The 16,325-nt window shown below is 42.2% G+C and overlaps 1 protein-coding gene across 5 annotated transcripts in view; it reads right to left on the bottom strand.

Moving 5' to 3' along the window:
- The window catches only part of zdhhc1 (zinc finger DHHC-type containing 1), a 105,517-nt gene that overhangs the window by 39,606 nt on the left and 49,586 nt on the right, over window positions 1–16,325 (bottom strand). For all 5 annotated transcript variants that reach the window (XM_068049552.1, XM_068049555.1, XM_068049553.1 and 2 more), the window contains exons 5-7: window positions 11,462–11,586; window positions 8,848–9,003; window positions 4,382–4,494 (exon numbers count right to left, since the gene is read on the bottom strand). In XM_068049552.1, the coding sequence (XP_067905653.1) occupies window positions 4,382–4,494; window positions 8,848–9,003; window positions 11,462–11,586 (394 nt within the window). The remainder of the gene's footprint in view (window positions 1–4,381; window positions 4,495–8,847; window positions 9,004–11,461; window positions 11,587–16,325) is intronic.

The raw sequence follows: 16,325 nt of genomic DNA, 5'->3' as shown, positions 1-16,325 counted from the left end.
TACCCCTTATCCTAAAACTATGACCTCTCCTTCTAGATTGCCCCACAAGAGGAAACATCCTCTCTACATCTACTTTGTCAATCCCCTTAATCATCGTATATACCTCAATTAGATCTCCTCTCATTCTTCTAAACTCTAGAGAGTAAAGACCTAAACTGCTCAATCTCTCTCCATAAGACAAACCTCTCATCCCTGAAATCAATCTAGTGAACCTCCTCTGAACTGCGTCCAATGCAACTACATCCCTCCTCGAGTAAGGGAACCAAAACTGTACGCAATACTCCAGGTGTGGTCTCACTAATGCCTTGAACACTTTCCTACTTTTATATTCTATTCCTTTAGCAATAAATGCCAAAATTCCATTTGCCTTCCTTACTACCTACTGTACCTGAATACTAGCTTTCCCTCGGCACCGAAGCACTCTCAAGTTTCTCTCCATTTAGATAATAATCTGCCCTTCTATTCTTCCGACCAAAATGGATAACCTCACATTTATCCACGTTAAACTCCATCTGCCAAATTTTGTCCCATTCGCCTAACCTATTCATATCCATTTGTAAATTTCTTATTTCTTTATTGCAACTTACTATCCCACCTATTTTAGTATCATCTGCAAATGTGGCTATAGTACCTTCGATCCCTGCATCCAAGTCATTAATATAGATTGTATATAGTTGGGGCCCAAGGACCGAACCCTGTGGCATCCCACTAGTTACATCTTGCCAACCAGAAAAAGACCCATTTATCCCGACTCTCTGTTTTCTGTTGGTTTGCCAAACCTCCATCCAATCTAATACATTGCCCCTAACCCCATGTGATCTTACCTTGCGTATTAACCTTTTCTGCAGCACCTTATCAAATGCCTTCTGGAAGTCCAGATATACTACATCTAAAGGATCCCCATTATCCACTTTGCTTGTCACAGCTTCGAAGAACTCTAGCAAATTAGTCAAACACGATTTACCCTTCATAAAACCATGCTGACTCTGATGGATTGCGTTTTGACTTTCTAAATGTCCTGTCATTACTTCCTTAATAATGGATTCTAACAATTTCCCAACAACAGATGTTAAACTAATTGGTCTATAGTTTCCTACTTTCTGCCACTCTCCCTTTTTGAATAAGAGCGTTATATTAGCTTTTTTTCCAATCCACTGGAACCTTTCCCGCATCCAGGGAATTTTGGAATATTATAACCAATGGATCCACTATCTCCGCTGCCACTTCCTTTAAGACCCTAGGATGTAGGCCATCAGGCCCTGGGGACTTCTGCCTTCAATCCCAATAGTTTGCTCATTACTTTTTCCCTAGTGATGATGATTTTTCTAAGTTCCTCTCTTTCTATAACCTCTGCATACTATTGGGATGGTACTAGTGTTCTCCACTGTGAAAACTGAGGCAAAAGACTGAATGAGTGTCTCCGCCATTTCTGTGTTGCCCTCTATTAACTCCCCAGTCTCATCCTCCAAGGGACCAACATTCACTTTAGCTACTCTTACCTTTTATATACTTATAGAAGCTTTTGCTATCCGTTTTTATATTTTGGGCTAGTTTTCTTTCATAATTTACCTTTGCTCTTTTGATTACCTTTTTAGTAACCCTTTGTTGATCTTTAAAAGTTTCCCAATCTTCCAGCTTGCCACTGGCCTTTGCAATATGCCTTAGCTTTTGTCTTTATGTTATCCTCAACTTCCTTGCTTAGCCATGGATGTTTTTTCCCCCTCTTAGAATCTTTCGTCCTCTCAGGAATATATTTTAGTTGGGAGGAATTGAATATCTCCTTAAACATCTGCCACTGCTCATCAACAGTCCTACCTTTTAGTCTTCCTGCACAGTCCACTAGGGCCAAATCTGTCCTCATGCCTATGTAATTACCTTTGCTTAACTCCAGAACGCTAATGTGGGACTCCAGTTTCTCGCCCTCAAACTGAATTTGAAATTCTAGCATGCTATGATCACCCTTCCCGAGAGGATCCTTAACTATGAGACAATTAATTAATCCCACCTCATTACACAATACCAAATCTAGAATAGCCTGCTCCCTGGTTGATTCCACAACATATTGCTCCAAAATACAATCTCTAATACATTCAAGGCTACCTTTGCCAATTTGATTAATCCGGTCTATATTCACAATAAAATCACCCATGATTATTGCCGTACCTTTCTTACAAGTCCCCAGTATTTCCTGGTTTTACTGTGCCCTACCACGGAACTACTGTTTGGGGACCTATAGATTACTCCCACCAGGGACTTCTTTCCCTTGCTATTTCTTATTTCTATCCAGACTGATTCTACGTCTTGACCTCCAGTGCCTCTTACAAAGCTGCACCTCCTCCTTTTCCTTCATGCCTATCCTTCCAAAGTACTGAGTACCCTTGGATATTCAATTCCCAAACTTGGTTTCCCTGCAACCACGTCTCAGTAACCGCCACTAAATCATACCCATTCGTCTCTATTTGCGCTGTTAACACATTTATTTTATTCTGAATGCTTCGTGCAAAGTGACGAAAGGTGTCGTTGATAGTGCTATCAAGCGGCATGTACTCAGCAACAACCTGCTGACTGATGTTCAGTTTGGGTTCCGCTAGGGCCACTCAGCCTATGACCTCATTACAACCTTGGTCCAAAGATGGACAAAAAAGAGCTGAACTCAAGCAGTGAGAGGAGAGAGTATTGCTCTTGATAACAAAGGCAGCATTTGACCGACTATGGCATCAAGGAACCCTAGCCAAATTGAAGTCAATGGGAATCAGAGGGAAAATTCTCCACTGGTTGGAGTCATACCGAGCACAAAGGAAGATGGCTGTGGTTGTTGGAGGCCAATCATCTCCGTCTCAGGTCATCACTGCAAGAGTTCCTCAGGGTAGTGTCCTGGGCCCAACCATCTTCAGCTGCTTCATCCCTCCATCATAAGGTCAGAAGTGGGGATGTTCGCCGATGATTGTACAATGTTCAATATCATTCGCAACTCCTCAGATACTGAAGTAGTCCGTGTCAAAGGTGCTGCAAGACCTGGACAATATTCAGGCTTGGGCTGATAAGTGGCAAGTAACATTTGCACCGCACAAGTGCCAGGCAATGACCATCTCCAACATGAGAATCTAACCATCCCCCCTTAACATTCAATGGCATTACCATTGCAGAATTCCCCCACTAACAACATCCTGGGGGTTACCATTGACCAGAAGCTGAACTGGACCAGCCACATAAATACTGTAGATACACGAGCAGTCAGAGGCTGGGAATTCTGTGGCAAGTAACCCACCTCCTGACTCTCCAAAGCCTGTCCATCATCGACAAGGCTTAAGTCAGGGATGTGATGGAGTACTCTCCACTTGCCTGGATGGGTGCAGCTCCAACAACACTCAAGAAACTCGACACCATCCAGGATAAAGCAGCCCGCTTGATTGGCACCTCATCTGCCATCTTCAACATTCACTCCCTTCACCACCACGCACAGTGGCAGCAGTGTGTACCATCTACAAGATGCACTGCAGCAACACACCAAGACTCCTTCGACAGCACCTTCCAAATCCACGACCTCTACCACCTATAAGGACAAGGGCAGCAGATGCATGGGAACACCACCACCTGCAAAGTTCCCCTCCAAGCCACACACCATCCTGACTTGGAACTATATTGCTGTTCCTTCACTTTTGCTGGGTCAAAATCCTGGCACTCCCTTCCTAACAGCGCTGAGGGTGTACCTACACCCCAAGAACTGCAGTGGTTCAAGAAGGCAGCTCACCACCACCTTCTCAAGGGCAATTATAAATGGCTAATAAATGCTGGCCTATCCAGTGATGCCCTCATCTCATGAACGAATAAAAAAAAAAACACCTTCCTCAGGTCCTTACGGTCCTAGCTTCCACAGGGTCGGTGAAAACATTTATGAAGCTTCTCTCCCATTTCCTCGCTCTCAGGAACACGATGGCGCCTTTCATCTCCAAGTGGTTCCAACCCTTTTATGACTATATTTTTACTTAATACATACTTATTAAAGCACTTGCTATTTCCCTTTATATTGATCGCCAGCCTTATTCTATACTCCATCTTAATCTTCCTAATTTTTCTCTTTTGTTTTCTATATTTTTATAATTTTCATAGTTTTATCTGTATTCTTCCTCCCATATTTATTGTCTGCCTCTTTTTAGATCCTATTTTTATTCCAATCTATCTATAGATTTATTGCATTTGACAGACGTCCCGTCATTAATGCCTTTGAAGTTTACAAAAAAAAGCACCATTAGTCCACCATGAATATTTCAATCAGTCTGGCTCTGGGAAATTAACAACATTTATGTAAAGCGTACGTAGCACTAAACAGTGTACAGAATTATAATTTGAACAAATCACTTTAAAACTTAAACCTTCCTACCTGATTGGATCTCAGTGGAGATTGTTGTGCTTTTGGATTCTTGGGAGAGATTTTGGACCCTCGTCTGTGGCGCTGGCGCACTATGTATTCATAAGTGCTTAGCCGGTTCCACACTATCAAAAAAAGTACTTTCATAAACATGATCTGTAATTTATACATCGAATCACAAACACTGCAACTAAAAAGGTGATTATTGCTTCTAAGGTTCACTTGCGATGTTAGTGATGGCTTTGGAAATTATATGTAAATCATATGTAAATGAGATATACATGACTGAAGGCCGTCGAGTCCTTCGAGACGAGTAAAACTCCCGGAAGCGACGGCTTACCGGTCGAGTTGTACTCGGCCCTGTGGGACTGGGTCGGCCCGGACCTGCTGGAAGTATACGAGAGTATGCTCCTGGCCGGCAGCATGTCAGAATCCATGAGGAAAGGTATCAACACCCTCATTTACAAGCGGAAGGGGGAGAGGGCAGAAATCAGAAATTGGCGGCCCATCTCACTGCTTAATGTTGACTACAAGATTCTGTCCAAAGTCATAGCCAGTCAAGTCAAATCAAGTCTGCTCTGGAGTTGGTGATCCACCCCGATCAGACCTGTACTGTACCCGGCAGGAAGATCTCTGATAGTCTCGCGCTACTCAGGGATACGATCGCCTACATACGGGACAGGAGGGTGGACACCTGCCTCATCAGCCTGGACCAGGAGAAGGCTTTTGACAGGATATCACACACCTACATGATGGACGTGCTTTCCAAAATGGGGTTTGGGGAGGGAATCTGCAATTGGATCCAACTGCTCTACACAAACATCAGTAGCGCAGTCTCAATCAATGGGTGGGAATCGGAAAGTTTCCTGATCAAATCTGGAGTCAGACAGGGCTGTCCTCTCTCCCCGGTCTTGTTTGTTTGCTGTATTGAACCCTTTGCTGAGTCTATTAGGAAGGATGCGAGCATAAGAGGGGTGATAATCCCAGGCAGCGGAGGCACTCAGGTTAAAACCTCCCTGTACATGGATGACGTCGCCGTCTTCTGCTCGGATCCGCTGTCCGTGCGCAGACTGATGAGCATCTGCGACCAGTTCGAACTGGCCTTGGGAGCCAAAGTTAACCAAGGCAAGAGCGAGGCCATGTTCTTTGGGAACTGGGCTGACCGATCCTTTGTCCCCTTCACCGTCAGGTCAGATTACCTGAAGGTGCTGGGGATATGGTTCGGAAGGGCCGAGGCGTGCACCAAAACCTGGGAGGAACGAGTAGCCAAGGTACAACAAAAGTTGAGCATGTGGGGGCAGCGATCTCTCTCCATTGTGGGTAAGAACCTGGTCATCAGGAACGAGGCACTCACGTTGTTGCTGTACGTGGCGCAGGTCTGGCCCATACCCCACTCCTGCGCTGGCAGTCACCCGAGCCATTTTCCGCTTCATCTGGGGATCTAAAATGGACCGGGTCCGGAGGGACACGATGTTCAAATCTCTGGACAAGGGCGGGAAAAATGTACCCAACGTGGCCCTCATCCTGATGACCACCTTCGTGTGCGGCTGCATCAAGCTGTGTGTAGACCTCCAGTACGCAAACTCCAAGTGTCACTACATGCTGAGGTTCTATCTGTCCCCGGTGTTGCGAAGGATGGGCCTGGTCACATTGCTGCGGAACGCTCCATGCAGTTGGGCCGTGCCGTACTACCTATCCTTCGTGGAGAAGTTTCTGCGGGAAAACACCTTTGACCACCGGTCCACCAGGCAGTGGTCTGCACGGAATGTCCTCAAGGCCCTACGGGAAAAGGAGATGGGGGATCCTGTCGGATGGTTCCCCGAGCAGACCGTCAAAGTCATTTGGCGGAATGCCTCATCACCAGAACTCTCAAACAAGCACCAAGACGTAGCTTGGCTGGTGGTGAGAAGGGCCCTCCCCGTCAGATCCTTCATGCACACCTGAAGTCTCGCCCCCTCCGCACAATGCCCCCGCGGTGGCTGTGGTGGGGAAGAGACGGTTGCCCACCTCCTCCTGGAATGTGTCTTCGCAAAGCAGGTGTGGAAAGAGATGCAGTGGTTTTTGTCGAGGTACATCCCAAGCAGCTCTGTAACACAGGAGTCTGTGCTCTACGGGCTGTTCCCAGGGACGCACACCGAGACAAACATCAACTGCTGCTGGAGGACTATCAATTCGGTGAAAGACGCCCTTTGGTCTGCCCAAAACTTGCTGGTCTTCCAGCGCAAAGAGTTGTCCACGACCAAATGGTGCAGACTGGCACATTCCAAGGTCCAGGACTACGTGCTGAGGGACGCACTAAAGCTTGGGGCAGCCGCAGCAAAGGCTCAATGGGGAAAGACTACAGTGTAAAGTCCCCCCGCCAAGCTGAACTGAGGGGCTGGATCCATGGGAAACCCCTCGAACTGTATTGGGAAAATTTCTGTCTCGCGTATAATGTAAAAATGCATCTGGCAGGACAAATGTGAAATGGAAGGATTGTGAGGCAACTCATAATTGTATAGAAGGAAACTAATCACCTTTGCACTGTTTGTATTTTTTTGACTTGATGCTGTTTTAAACTGTTTGGGAATGTAATTTTTTACAGATTTTTATGAATAAAGTATATTTTGGAAATTTTAAAAAAACACATGACTGAACTGAAAAATATATCCATGTAAAATGTGATGAAAGCCCTTGATATTTTTCCAAAAGAATAAAATAAAATTTTCTCTTTATAAAAACTGCTGCTCGACCCTACTTAAGTAAAGGGATTTCTTTGAATGCGAAAGTTCATTTTGGTCCCGAGTGACATGCCAGAGTTTTTGGATGCCTGCAATACTTTTAGAATGCCCATTTTTAAAGCTTAATTTTTCCACTGACAAGCAAACTGCTCTTCCCTATAAAGCACACCATTATATGGATTACTAGCCTCCAAATGTTCAAATGATTTTATCTGCAGCAAGATTATATGGACACGCTGGGGACAATTTTTCAAGTATGTGACGGCAGGAAACCTGGCTTGATGCGCCTGGCACGCTGCCCACGATTTTAGACCTATTAATGGGCAGAAAATTACAGGCAGCACATATGCGACACAAGAGTCGTTAGCTTGACACAGTGGTAGCACTCTCACTTTTAATTCAGAAAGGTGTGGGTTCAAAACTCACTCTAAGACTTGAACAGATAACCTCGGGCAGTTCCTCAGTGCAGTGCTGAGGGAGTCTTTTGCATAATATGTTAAATTGAGCCTGCTGTAGGGGACACAAAAGATTCCATGTCACAAGTCAAAGAGGTTTCCAGTGGCAGTGGCTTCTGCTGGAAACTTTGCATGTTCTTGGGAGAAGTGGGTGGAGGGCTGGTGGAGGAGCCAGAGTTAAGCTCAGCTCAGGTGCTTTCCATGGTCAAACTGCCTTACAATGTTCGCCACCTTGGTTCACCTATGAAGAGGGGAACTGGTATCAGAGAACCATTCCCTAGAATGAGACATCTTCAAAGAAGGGAAGTTAAAAAATAATCTATTTGTTTCCTCCAATTTTTTTTTCCATTTTGCTTAGTTTTATAATGCATTCAGAACATTTTTTGCATTTCAGTTCATACAGTTATAGTGCCTGCCTTCATACTCAGTTACTAAATGCACTTTTACTTTTTAAAATAAATCAATCTCAGGATATGTGCATGACTGACATTTATTGCCCATCCCTTGTTGTCCCGAGAAAGTTTTGATACTGCTGAGGGCAGCAAAGAGTCAACCACATTTGTGTGGGACTGGAGACACAAAGGGAAAACCACGGCAGGCTTCCTTCCCTAAAAATCATTCATGAACCAGTTGGGTGTTTTACATTTCCACATATTTAAAATCTGCTTTTAAATTCTCAAATTGCCATGGTTGGATTTGAATTCACATTATCTGAATTATTGTCCAGGTTTCTAGATTACTAGTGCAGTAACATAACCACTACATTACCATACCCATATAGTAAACATGCCAAAGTGGTACAACTTCCTCCTTCTTCCCCATCAGCATATAGAGACGGAATATGAGAAAATCTCATTCAGAAACATCATGTAAACTTTGAAGCCTGCACTGCCCAATTCCCTTGAAACAGCACAGAAATGATAGCAAACTAATTTGATTCTAACACAATGCAGCTGATACACAATCAGCTCTTGTGATAGTGTTGGACAGACTGGATTACTGTAACACTCTTCTGATAAGGTAGGATTATCCTGCCCCCCTGTGGCAAATGGTTTAGTTTCAATATTCTAAGTCTCGACTTATTTCTTATAGTACGTCAAATTGTATAGCTATTTAACTGATTTATGCAACTGTATGGCACAGAAATTTGATCAAGCCTAATATTTAAAAACAAGTATTTAGAAACTGCACCGAAAACCTGTAACATCTAATTTAAACGCTCAAAAGAAAAGCTCAACTTTTTTAGCAAGTGGTGAATCTTATTGATAAAATGAGTACATTGAACATCTTGTATGCTACTTACAGAGGTAGATGTGGAAGCACAGAAGTTGACCCAAAAGTGACACTGAAGTCAGACCGAGTAGAACAGTGATCGCAGACACACAAAGAATGGCAGTAGCAGTTGTACGAACAGGGGCATAGGGCAGAAATGCAAACCAGATATTTGTATCATTTATACCTGTTAAAATTTAAAAAAAAATGTATACAATACTTCATTAATTGGATTTAAACTCCACTAGTTTTCTCCCAACTTGCTTTCTTCCTCATGGTTCAGGATCTAATTGTAAAGAATCAGGACAGTGAAACCCCTATTTACTACACTCCAATTATCACTATTCCTGATTGTCCACCAGCATTTTTTCAGGACAAAGCCATACAGCAGATGTTGCTTCTTGTGTACATTTATGTTTATTTTGTAATTTGTGTTCCTATTCCTTGTCCCACTGGATAAAACTATATAATGTTTATCTGTATTGCACTTGCTTCCATTCTGATACCTACAGTTATTGCTGTACATTTTTGTTAGACCAAAGTTTTGAAGACTCAATTACCTTCTGATTCTCCATTATAGGTGATAATGTACAATAATTAATGCATTAAACTGATTTGAGCTTTTCACAACTAGCAGGTTGCATACACAGAATGCAAAAATGTTTCTTCAAATTTACACTAACACCTAAAAATAGTAAGAACTGTTTTGAATGTCAGGCTTAAGATTAGACCTATACAAATCTGGTTAAAAACTAAAGATTTGATAATATAGAACTTTCGCATGTGAGCACATGAGGTGCATTAATTCACTTTGCCTTTGTTTATATGAACCTCAAAGAAGACACACAAACACTGGTGCAGGGCATAGAGCCTGTTAATTCAAAGCCATTTTTGCACAAAAAGTTCAAATGATCTAGAATTTAAATTCAGCACTGTAATAGAGAGATACAGCACTGACACAGTCCACCGAGTCTGTGCCGACCATCAACCACCCATTTTATACTAAATCCTACATTAATCCCATATTCCTTAACACATCCCCACCATTCTCCTACTACCTACCTACACTAGGGGCAATGGCCAATTTACCTATCAACCTGCAAGTCTTTAGCTGTGGGAGGAAACTGGAGCAACCGGCGGAAACCCATGCGGTCACAGGGAGAACTTGCAAACTCCACGCAGGCAGTGCCCAGAACCGAACCCGGGTCGCTGGAGCTGTGAGACTGCGGTGCTAACCACTGCGCCACTGTGCCACCCAGTGCAGGAAATATTTCTGCACAACTTCAATTAAAATTAACAGATCATTTGAATTAAACAATTTGAAATTAAGAGTGCACTTAGAATGCCTAGTCCTAAAGGAAAATGCAACACAATTTATCATTTTCTTTCTAAACAAAAGAATTTTCCAAGATGAGAGCATGTTTAAAGCCTTTTATATTGGCGTAGATTGGTAAAAAAAAAATTCAAATACAAGTGTTAATGGAGCTGCTCAGCAATACAATTAGGGATGGGGCAGTCCAAGTTTTTAAAATCAGAACCAGGACATTTGAATAATGAGTTCCAAACAATGTAGCACTTGTTCACCATGCAAACCTTCTAAAAAGGACGTGAGAATTCAAGCAAAAAAACTGGTGAGCTTTTATGAGCACCCTCAAATCAAGAGGCATAAGAAATCAGTCTCCCGAAGTAATTAAATAATATCCTTGACTGATGAGCAAAAAGTGATATATATAGCAAATGCCGATTATTATACACATATCAGTTTTAAATATAAATATCTTTGAATATTTTTTCATGAAAGCACAAATGAATAAAAATATTTTTGTTCAGATAAATGTATGTTAACTACTGTAATTTTAAAATGCAATTGCTTGAGACTACCTTTCCTGTTTGCGCGACTTCTCAAAAGTAAGCATATAATATGCTTAGAAAATATGGGCATATTTTGCTTTGTGACAGTCCATAGTATTATTAAAAATTAAGTTGATGGTTGAATGGAAAATGGTGTAGCACAGAACCATTCCTTGTGAGTTAGCCAATATCAGTCAGTCGAGCTGAAGTGTGTTTTTAATTGGCCTCGGTCCAAGGGCTGGGGGAAAAAGAAATAAATCATCCAGTGCTCCCACTCCTAACTGTTACTTAGTGACCTGAGTAAGGAAGTGAGAAAAGGGCAGAAAAGGGAGAAAAAGATTCAACATAGAACCAAATCTTTAAAGAACTCTCATGTTGCTCAGACTCAGTTAACAATTTAAATAGGTTTTTTTTATTTAGAGATACAGCACTGAAACAGGCCCTTTGGCCCACCGAGTCCGTGCCGACCAACAACCACCCATTTATACTAACCCTACAGTAATCTCATATTTCCTACCACCTACCTACACTAGGGGCAATTTACAATGGCCAATTTACCTATCACCTGCAAGTCTTTGGCAGTGGGAGGAAACCGGAGCACCCGGCGAAAACCCACACGGTCACAGGGAGAACGTGCAAACTCCGCACAGGCAGTACTCAGAATAGAACCCAAGTCCCTGGAGCTGTGAGGCTGCAGTGCTAACCACTGCGCCACAAAATAACTTATTTGTACAGAGTGTCAGTCACACATGACATGGATTTACTGAAGCCAAAATTCTGCAAGGTAAACTTACTTTCAAATTTCCAGTTGGTGCGAAGCATATTTAAATCAACAAAGTACTCAATAAACACAAAGGATGCAATGCAGACAATCACCAAAACGCCGAGGACAGCAGAGATAACAGAGTTCAGGAAGTGCCTGGATGAGAAAGCAGCAAATTAGAAATAATACAGTATGGAACAGCACAATACTTAACAATTTACATTAAGATTGCAGTGCTCCCCAAATATTAACATTCCATTAATTCCACTACTCACCAAAACAATTTGATAATAGTTCTCTGATGTCAAAAACTATAAAATTTACTAATGTGGCAAACATGCTGCATTAGGGATAATTTCTCAGTCTTTGCTAAAAATGCACAAAGATAAAATTCTACTTATATTTCAGAATAAGAGAAATATAACCAAATAATATTTGTGAGCAACACATTATTTAAAAAATTGTCCTGGTTTAAATATTAACTACTGAATGTCCTTAGTAGCTTTCAAGATAGAAATTTGTGTCTTCAGAATGAAAATGAAATGATTAAACTGTATGTAGACAATTATTGTAAGGATAAGTCCTCAGCTACCTATTTTGAGCAAAAATTCTTTGTCAGCAGATCTTTTTAGTGAGCTGCATACATTTACCACTCCAAAAAATGAAATAGCATTGAGTAGTTGAAATGGAAATCTACGGGGAATTTTATCACACTTCTCACACAAAGCCATGTGCCTATAACAGTGATTTTGGAAAAGAAAAATCATTGGCAGTTTTTTTTTTAAATTAAAAACTTGTTTTCCACCAAAATCCCCAAGTTACTGAGGAGTATGATCTACTGCTAAACATGGGATTCTATGATAGAGCCCCATATTTATACCCTTAATAGCAAAGATGCTGAACAAAATGATTGAACAACACTACAGTTTCAGAGCAGATTTCTGAACTGATGCAATAGCATAAAACTCATTGAAAAGTCCAGTTAAAGTCCATTTGAAATATTTTACACCATGTCTATGGACCTCAAGAGCAGTGAGAGGCATTGCATGGCTTTGGCCCCTTCTCTGACCAAAGTCTTAAGAAAAAGGGGGAAAAAAGCAACTGAGCTACAAATCACACATGAAGCAGTTAAATATATCTAATATCATAACAAAGTTAAATAAAAATACATGTTAAAAACAAAGACTTCTTCAGAGGTTCAGAGGGAGCAGGGATGTGGCTGCAGCAGGACAAGCAGCTCAAGGGAGCTTGTGACCATAAAGTCTAGAGTTGCAGTGGACAGAGGTCTTGGGTAGATGAGAATAGATTCCTAACTAGATCCCTTACAGAAAAGCTTGGGCTCAGCAGGAGGTCTTGACCTGGATTTACTGCTGGGAAGGACAGTACAGTCAGAGAAGTTGGGACTGGCTCAGAGAAAGTGACCATATATAGAAATCAGGGCCACTATCGTGAGGATGTGATTTGCGAACCGGAGTCAAGGCTGAAATGGAGGGAGTTAGGTGAGCTGGCAACAGATCAAGATGACAGCCAATGAATTGTTACAAAATCAATTGGATTAGGGTACCATGATCAACCAGGAACTCAGGTTTATTGCTCAAGTGGTGCCCCACAGGTCAATCAGACCTCAGAAATAAATGGACAATTATCTGCCAACTCAGTTTTTACACATTTATCATGTAGTACCTGCTGCACAGCGAAGTTTGCAATTTCCATCAGCAGTAATCTTCTACATTACATTCCTCCGTCAAGCTACTTCCACAAAGAAGCATACTTGCTTTCAATTGTTAGACCAACCAAAATAATTTGTAGCTTAGGTGATTATTACCACTATCATTATTTCATAAAAGTGACGCTTGAACTGTGCAATAATTAACCTCATTCTTTCTCTTGTAGCTCAACAACCTAGGTCGGTGGAAATTCATACCTCCTTGACAAGAGATTTTTCAAAACCTCAGTGATCCTACTGAAGTTTGAGATCTCCCATTCCAGGTTATACATCCACATTAAATGTGATTTTCTGGGGTCTTTGTTGGAATTATTTTTATTGCGTATTCATTTTATCTCTGCTTTTGCTAGATATTATTGGTTAGAGTGTGTGAGATGAAGCATTGGTTTTACAGATAACTAATATAAATGGGAGAGCCACATACAAGGACAAGGAGGACGAACAACTTAATGAGGTAAAGCAGACTGGCAATAGAGCAGGAAACGTGGTTGACTAATTAATGTACTGGGATAAATTGCATTAGTTGACATCCCCAGCAGTAACTGGAAAATTGGGTGGGCCGCAAATCGGACGCATTGACTCGATGTCTGAAAGCTTTCATCATGCAAAGCTCTACAGCAGAAACATTAAATTAGTAATGTTATCCCAATATTTCTATTGATAGATGATTAAGTTTCATTGTCAATTGATGGAAAAATTTAGGAATTGTTTTATTCCCTATTGATACCATTTTCACAAGAAACCACAAAGAATAACGATTTACTGACATTAACCAACTTGATTAGATCTGCTTGTGCAACTAATTTTTGTAAATCTGTATTTATTGACATTCATCCACAAAGTTAAAACTTAGTATACAGGCTTTCAATGACTACTGCAATACTGTTTACCTAATAATAAAGTGAAATTTTAAATTTTGTGCTTTCCAGTGCTATTCAATGTTAAAATGGGCATTTGTATAGAGCTTCCCCGCCACCCACCCCCTCAGCCCATGCTGCAAAACCTTATACAGCAAAGTCTCGATACAGGAATGTCCAAGTGGACTGGCAAAACACAAATGTTTTAAGAATTTCATAAATGCAAATTTCTGCTCCTGGCCCAGTATAACCCTCCTGGACACTCTGACACTGGTCTCCCATTCTCTCAGGCAGTCTGCATTTACTACAGGTACAATATAGTACTTAAGTACAGTTCTGATGAAAGGTCATCAACCTGAAATGTTAACCATTTTTTCTCTCCACAAATACTGTGTTTCCAGAATTTTCCATTTTTAATATACAAAATAGTGCCTATTGGCCAGATCTGGCTAGATCTGAATGCTATAGGAAACACTGAATTACAAGGGGTCAGAAATTCATGGAGAAATTTAGCGAGGTGTAACTTTGGCCACTAGTCTGCCCAGATGCTGGACCCCAAATTCATGCATGAAATGTGAGATGCCTGCACCATTTATATTGCTTTGTGAGTGTCCACCCTGCTGAGGTTCAGAAATTTAAGACTGGTAACATGCCACTCCTTTGGGATGAAGATCAGAATATTTATTTATTCATCTTGCTGCAGTGAGTTTCCTAACAGCGTAGCCATGAGGGGAAGCTTTGGTGAGCTGGAAAATATCCAAAGAAACAATATACAAATAGAGTAACAGCTTGGTTCAAATAAATATGAATTAATTTACAGCATGCAAGCCAGGTTTCAATCAGGCTCAGGATCTGTGGGAATTAACTAATCTCAGCCAGGGCAACTGCAAATTGCACTAAATCCTTACTTTCAAATGTTCAGATTATACAAACCATTCAAATCTAATTTTAAAATAGATGTTGCCTCCCTAATTACATGTGCAGCTAACCTAAGGTACAGTCTCTAACTGGCTGGCCTGGAAGTCCTTCAGGCTGACATCGCATGCCAAAAGCAGAAAAATCTTGATTCCCCGGCACAAATATGTGAATCCAAAAAAGTATTTAAAAAAAAAAATATGTAGGCGCAATACATAGACATATATTCCTGCATACTAAATTTTCAACAGAAATCTGGAACCCAACATTCTTGACAGTGAGGGGAACTGGTGCTGGAAAGTTCAGAGGTGTAGGGCAAGCCCAAAACCCACTCAAGGGGCTGAATTTTACTAGCCCCTTGACGCGGCGGGGGGGGGGGGGGGGGGGGGGCAAGTAAAATTCTGCGGCGAGTGGTCCGCCTTGACCTGCGATGTCGAGAAAGGCCCGCCGCATATTACCGGTGGTGGGGGGGACCTCAGTACAGCGCCCCCCCCACCCACCCCCCCAATGTCGACTGGCGGCGGTCCCTTCATCTGAATATTCAAACTAACAATAAACATATGTAAATTAACTTACCTGCAGACGTTGGCCGACCCACGCTGATTTTACGGCCTCCATTAGGCCTTCACATGCCTTCAGAACTTCACATGGAGTTCCGAGGCTTGAACCTGGTGGGGATTGGGGGGGCGAATAAAATTTTCAGGGTGGGAGGGAAGAGGGAGCGGGGAAAACACTTTTTATTGGTTGTGTGAATGGTGGGAAGGGGTTGAAGGACAAATGATAGAAGGTTGGGGTGGAAAGTTTGGGTAGGGACTAAAGTGATTTTTGTCAATGAAGGTCAATTAAAAGACCATGGAGGGTGGGGGGGGGGGTGGGAAGGGCCTCCATAACAGAATTGTTTATTTCATAAAAATCGGAACTACTGTACCGTTATAAATTTATATCTGTGTTATGGGCTTAAAGCCCTTTAAAAATGGCGCCTGCACAGTGGCGCTGGACACCATTGCCAGGGACGTGCTAGCCACCCCCTCGACATCATCGGGGGCGGCCCCTCCACCCCCTCTATTTAAATGAGCTCCCGCGCATAACATCGTGGGGGCTCTTCGGCGGCACTTCTGTGTCAGAAGGCTGCCGAGTTCAAAGTGCACTGCTGCAGAGCACGGCGCGCGAATAAAATTCAGCTCAAGGACTTGAGCACAAATATCAAGGCAGATACTCCAGTGCAATGCTGAAGGAGTGCTGCACTGTCGATGGTGCATTCTTTCTGATGAGATCTTAAACCGAGGCTCGGTCTGCCTTTTCAGGCAGATGTAAAAGATCCTGTGGCACTATTACAAAGAAGAGCAGGGGGGTTATCCCCAGTTTCCTGGCCAACATGCATCCCTCAATCAACATCA

This window comes from Heterodontus francisci, chromosome 17, assembly GCF_036365525.1.
Source record: "Heterodontus francisci isolate sHetFra1 chromosome 17, sHetFra1.hap1, whole genome shotgun sequence".
In the NCBI taxonomy this organism is placed as follows: domain Eukaryota; kingdom Metazoa; phylum Chordata; class Chondrichthyes; order Heterodontiformes; family Heterodontidae; genus Heterodontus; species Heterodontus francisci.
This window is presented reverse-complemented; position numbering and strand designations above follow the sequence as displayed.